Below are 6286 nucleotides of genomic sequence, written 5' to 3' on the forward strand. Positions count from 1 at the left end.
GTGTGTACCTGTGACCCGTAACAGAAGAGGTCTATGCCCAGCTCCAGCCCCGTGTGTTGAGGTGTGTGTGTGTGTGTGTGTACCTGTGACCCGTAACAGAAGAGGTCTATGCCCAGCTCCAGCCCCGTTTGTTGAGGTGTGTGTGTGTACCTGTGACCCGTAACAGAAGAGGTCTATGCCCAGCTCCAGCCCCGTGTGTTGAGGTGTGTGTGTGTGTACCTGTGACCCGTAACAGAAGAGGTCTATGCCCAGCTCCAGCCCCGTGTGTTGAGGTGTGTGTGTGTACCTGTGACCCGTAACAGAAGAGGTCTATGCCCAGCTCCAGCCCCGTGTGTTGAGGTGTGTGTGTGTACCTGTGACCCGTAACAGAAGAGGTCTATGCCCAGCTCCAGCCCCGTGTGTTGAGGTGTGTGTGTGTACCTGTGACCCGTAACAGAAGAGGTCTATGCCCAGCTCCAGCCCCGTGTGTTGAGGTGTGTGTGTGTGTGTGTGTGTACCTGTGACCCGTAACAGAAGAGGTCTATGCCCAGCTCCAGCCCCGTGTGTTGAGGTGTGTGTGTGTACCTGTGACCCGTAACAGAAGAGGTCTATGCCCAGCTCCAGCCCCGTGTGTTGAGGTGTGTGTGTACCTGTGACCCGTAACAGAAGAGGTCTATGCCCAGCTCCAGCCCCGTGTGTTGAGGTGTGTGTGTGTGTGTGTGTACCTGTGACCCGTAACAGAAGAGGTCTATGCCCAGCTCCAGCCCCGTGTGTTGAGGTGTGTGTGTGTGTGTGTACCTGTGACCCGTAACAGAAGAGGTCTATGCCCAGCTCCAGCCCCGTGTGTTGAGGTGTGTGTGTACCTGTGACCCGTAACAGAAGAGGTCTATGCCCAGCTCCAGCCCCGTGTGTTGAGGTGTGTGTGTGTACCTGTGACCCGTAACAGAAGAGGTCTATGCCCAGCTCCAGCCCCGTGTGTTGAGGTGTGTGTGTGTACCTGTGACCCGTAACAGAAGAGGTCTATGCCCAGCTCCAGCCCCGTGTGTTGAGGTGTGTGTGTGTGTGTGTGTGTGTACCTGTGACCCGTAACAGAAGAGGTCTATGCCCAGCTCCAGCCCCGTGTGTTGAGTGTGTGTGTGTACCTGTGACCCGTAACAGAAGAGGTCTATGCCCAGCTCCAGCCCCGTGTGTTGAGGTGTGTGTGGTGTACCTGTGACCCGTAACAGAAGAGGTCTATGCCCAGCTCCAGCCCCGTTTGTTGAGGTGTGTGTGTGTACCTGTGACCCGTAACAGAAGAGGTCTATGCCCAGCTCCAGCCCCGTGTGTTGAGGTGTGTGTGTACCTGTGACCCGTAACAGAAGAGGTCTATGCCCAGCTCCAGCCCCGTGTGTTGAGGTGTGTGTGTGTACCTGTGACCCGTAACAGAAGAGGTCTATGCCCAGCTCCAGCCCCGTGTGTTGAGGTGTGTGTGTGTACCTGTGACCCGTAACAGAAGAGGTCTATGCCCAGCTCCAGCCCCGTGTGTTGAGGTGTGTGTGTGTGTACCTGTGACCCGTAACAGAAGAGGTCTATGCCCAGCTCCAGCCCCGTGTGTTGAGGTGTGTGTGTACCTGTGACCCGTAACAGAAGAGGTCTATGCCCAGCTCCAGCCCCGTGTGTTGAGGTGTGTGTGTGTGTGTGTGTACCTGTGACCCGTAACAGAAGAGGTCTATGCCCAGCTCCAGCCCCATGCCGTAGTCACACTCGTCGTTAGCGAACTGGACGAAGGTCATCATCTCCTGCAGCGGGCCGAAAGCCTTCATCCTGTCTTCATCACACCTGGCCTCCGCTATAGCCTTACACAGCCTCTTCATAGCTCACTACACACACACACACACACACACACACACACACACACACACACACACACACACACACACACCAGATATAGTAAATTGGGGGGAGAGGTTGGGGGGGGGAACATTACATAGTGTGAATAACATCTATTTGGAAAGTGTTTCTGAAACCTGTTCTGAAGTATTCTAGAATATTCTACAGTGTTCTGGAGTATTCTAGTGGTTCTAGAGTATTCTAGTGATTCTAGAGTATTTTACAATGTTCTAGAGTATTCTACAGTATTCTAGTGGTTCTAGAGTATTCTACAGTGTTCTAGAGTATTCTACAGTGGTATGAAGCATTCGAGTAGTTCTAGACTATTCTACAGTGGTCTGGAGTATTTTAGTGGTTCTAGAGTATTCTACAGTGGTATGAAGCATTCGAGTAGTTCTAGACTATTCTACAGTGGTCTGGAGTATTTTAGTGGTTCTAGACTATTCTACAGTGGTATGAAGCATTTTTTTTTTTACCTTTATTTTACTGGGCAAGTCAGTTAAGAACAAATTCTTATTTTCAATGACGGCCTAGGAACAGTGGGTTAACTGCCTGTTCAAGGGCAGAACGACAGATTTTGTACCTTGTCAGCTCGGGGATTTGAACTTGCAACCTTTCGGTTACTAGTCCAATGCTCTAACCACTAGGCTACACTGCCGCCCCAGTGTAGCCTAGTGAGTGGTTCTAGAGTATTCTACAGTGTTCTGGAGTATCTGAGTGGTTCTAGAGTGTTCTACAGTGGTATGGAGTGTTCTGGAGTATTCAAGTGGTTCTACAGTGGTATGGAGTGTTCTGGAGTATTCGAGTGGTTCTAGAGTGTTCTACTTGTAGTGTAGGCCTTTGCATTGGGTTTATATTATAAACAAATTATGTTCTGGCCCACTGAGCTACCAAAAACATTGGCCCGAGACCAAACCTAGTTGCCACTGTTCTAGAGTGTTCTAAGTCGCTCTGGATAAGAGCGTCTGCTAAATTACTTAAATGTAAAATGTAAATGTAGAGTGTTGCAGAGTCTTACCGTCTGTCTCCGGCAGCTCCCGGTAACCAACATCATTCTGATCAACAGGAACCACCAGGCCGGCTCCATGGAACGTCTTGGTGACAACCTGAACATGGACAGGGGGCGGTTAGACTGTCACCTTCTGGTACCGTCTCAGTACGGGGTGTTACCGTCTCAGTACGGGGTGTTACCTTCTAGTACCGTCTCAGTACGGGGTGTTACCTTCTAGTACCGTCTCAGTACGGGGTGTTACCTTCTGGTACCTTCTCAGTACGGGGTGTTACCTTCTAGTACCGTCTCAGTACGGGGTGTTACCGTCTCAGTACGGGGTGTTACCTTCTAGTACCGTCTCAGTACGGGGTGTTACCTTCTAGTACCGTCTCAGTACGGGGTGTTACCTTCTAGTACAGTCTCAGTACGGGGTGTTACCTTCTAGTACCGTCTCAGTACGGGGTGTTACCGTCTAGTACCGTCTCAGTACGGGGTGTTACCTTCTAGTACCGTCTCAGTACGGGGTGTTACCTTCTAGTACCGTCTCAGTACGGGGTGTTACCTTCTAGTACCGTCTCAGTACGGGGTGTTACCTTCTAGTACCGTCTCAGTACGGGGTGTCACCGTCTCAGTACGGGGTGTTACCTTCTAGTACCGTCTCAGTAGGGGGTGTTACCTTCTAGTACCGTCTCAGTACGGGGTGTCACCTTCTAGTACCGTCTCAGTACGGGGTGTTACCGTCTAGTACCGTCTCAGTACGGGGTATTACCTTCTTGTCTCTCTGCTTCATGCCTTTGGTCTTCTGCTCCAGGGAAAAGCCCAGAGACTCCGCCCTCTCTCTTAACTCCTCCTCCAGGTTATCCAGAGCCTTGCCCCCTTCCTTACGCCCGCCCCTCTCCTTCCTCTTCCTCCCCAGAAATAGACTGAAGGAGAGAGAGATGGAGAAGGAGGGAGAGTTTGGGCAGAGATGGGAGAGAGAGGGACGGTGAGGGAGGAGAGAGCAGGGGGGGTGAGGGAGGAGAGAGCAGGGGGGGTGAGGGAGGAGAGAGCAGGGGGTGAGGGAGGAGAGAGCAGGGGGGTGAGGGAGGGAGAGAGCAGGGGGTGAGGGAGGAGAGAGCAGGGGGTGAGGGAGGAGAGAGCAGGGGGGTGAGGGAGGAGAGAGCAGGGGGGGTGAGGGAGGAGAGAGCAGGGGGAGAGGGAGGAGAGAGCAGGGGGGAGAGGGAGGAGGGAGGAGAGAGCAGGGAGAGGGAGGAGAGAGCAGGGGAGGAGAGGAGGAGAGAGCAGGGGGAGGGTGAGGGAGGAGAGAGCAGGGGGAGAGGGTGAGGGAGGAGAGAGCAGGGGGAGGGTGAGGGAGGAGAGAGCGGGGAGGGGGAGGGAGGAGAGAGCGGGGGAGGGGGAGGGAGGAGAGAGCGGGGGAGGGGAGGAGAGAGCGGAGGGAGGGAGGAGAGAGCGGGGGGGTGAGGGAGGAGAGAGCAGGGGGTGAGGGAGGAGAGAGCGGGGGAGGGGGAGGGAGAGAGAGAGCGGGGGGAGGGGGAGGGAGGAGAGAGCAGGGGGTGAGGGAGGAGAGAGCGGGGGAGGGGAGGGAGGAGAGAGCAGGGGGAGGGTGAGGGAGGAGAGAGCAGGGGAGAGGAAGGAGAGAGCAGGGGGTGAGGGAGGAGAGAGCAGGGGGTGAGGAGGAGAGAGCAGGGGGTGAGGGAGGAGAGAGCAGGGGGTGAGGGAGGAGAGAGCAGGGGGTGAGGGAGGAGAGGCGGGGGAGGGGAGGGAGGAGAGAGCGGGGGAGGGGAGGGAGGAGAGAGCGGGGGGTGAGGGAGAAGAGAGCGGGGGTGAGGGAGGAGAGAGCAGGGGGTGAGGGAGGAGAGAGCAGGGGGTGAGGGAGGAGAGAGCAGGGGGTGTGAGGGAGGAGAGAGCAGGGGGTGAGGGAGGAGAGAGCAGGGGGTGAGGGAGGAGAGAGCAGGGGGTGAGGGAGGAGGAGAGCAGGGGGTGAGGGAGGAGAGAGCAGGGGGTGGGGGAGGAGAGAGCAGGGGGGTGGGGAGGAGAGAGCAGGGGAGAGGAAGGAGAGAGCAGGGGGTGAGGGGAGGAGAGAGCAGGGGGTGAGGGAGGAGAGAGCAGGGGGTGAGGGAGGAGAGAGCGGGGTGAGGGAGGAGAGAGCGGGGGAGGGAGGAGGGGACACCATCTCTGTCCCATCCCATGACCACACCATCTCTGTCCCCTCCCATAACCACACCATCTCTGTCCCATCCCGTGACCACACCATCTCTGTCCCATCCCATGACCACACCATCTCTGTCCCCTCCCATGACCACACCATCTCTGTCCCATCCCATGACCACACCATCTCTGTCCCATCCCATGACCACACCATCTCTGTCCCATCCCATGACCACACCCTCTCTGTCCCACCCCATGACCACACCATCTCTGTCCCCATCCCATGACCACACCATGACCACACCATCTCTGTCCCATCCCATGACCACACCATCTCTGTCCCATCCCATGACCACACCATCTCTGTCCCATCCCATGACCACACCATCTCTGTCACATCCCATGACCACACCATCTCTGTCCCCTCCCATGACCACACCATCTCTGTCCCCTCCCATGACCACACCATCTCTGTCCCCTCCCATGACCACACCATCTCTGTCCCCTCCCATGACCACACCATCTCTGTCCCCTCCCATGACCACACCATCTCTGTCCCATCCCATGACCACACCATCTCTGTCCCATCCCATGACCACACCAACCAGTGGACTCTCTTGTCGTTGTGTTAGTTTAGATGGTCCATGTGTTCCTCGTTGTGTTAGTTTAGATGGTCCATGTGTTCCTCGTTGTGTTAGTTAGTGGAGGACACTCACTGGACAGCAGCAAACATGTTGTCCCCCATCTGCGTAATGGTACAGCCCTTCTTGGCTTCATTCTCCCCTAGGAACACAGGCAGGGAGTCCGGACTATCTCTGAAAAACAGGGGTGGAGATTAATATGACAATGTTGTAAAGTGATGCTGTTCCTCTGTAAAGGGATGCTGTTCCTCTCTCTAAAGGGATGCTGTTCCTCTCTCTAACGGGATGCTGTTCCTCTCTCTAAAGGGATGCTGTTCCTCTCTCTAAAGGGATGCTGTTGCTCTCTCTAACGGGATGCTGTTCCTCTCTCTAAAGGGATGCTGTTCCTCTCTCTAAAGGGATGCTGTTCCTCTCTCTAAAGGGATGCTGTTCCTCTCTCTAAAGGGATGCTGTTCCTCTCTCTAAAGGGATGCTGTTCCTCTCTCTAACGGGATGCTGTTCCTCTCTCTAAAGGGATGCTGTTCCTCTCTCTAAAGGGATGCTGTTCCTCTCTCTAAAGGGATGCTGTTCCTCTCTAAAGGGATGCTGGTCCTCTCTCTAAAGGGATGCTGGTCCTCTGTAAAGGGATGCTGGTCCTCTCTCTAAAGGGATGCTGTTC

The 6286-nt window shown here is 55.1% G+C and overlaps 1 protein-coding gene across 1 annotated transcript; it reads right to left on the minus strand.

The window, feature by feature from the left end:
- Window positions 1-1532: 1532 nt before the first annotated feature.
- Window positions 1533-5804, minus strand: LOC135566107 (histone PARylation factor 1-like; the record flags this gene model as incomplete). The annotated part of the gene is made up of 4 exons (XM_065013990.1): window positions 1533-1834; window positions 2867-2954; window positions 3609-3762; window positions 5704-5804. Coding segments are annotated over 4 exons (630 nt in total), but the record flags the coding sequence as incomplete, so codon positions are not given.
- Between the last annotated feature and the right edge of the window lie 482 nt (window positions 5805-6286).

The sequence above is a fragment of the Oncorhynchus nerka genome, unplaced genomic scaffold, assembly GCF_034236695.1.
Source record: "Oncorhynchus nerka isolate Pitt River unplaced genomic scaffold, Oner_Uvic_2.0 unplaced_scaffold_7197, whole genome shotgun sequence".
Lineage (NCBI taxonomy): Eukaryota > Metazoa > Chordata > Actinopteri > Salmoniformes > Salmonidae > Oncorhynchus > Oncorhynchus nerka.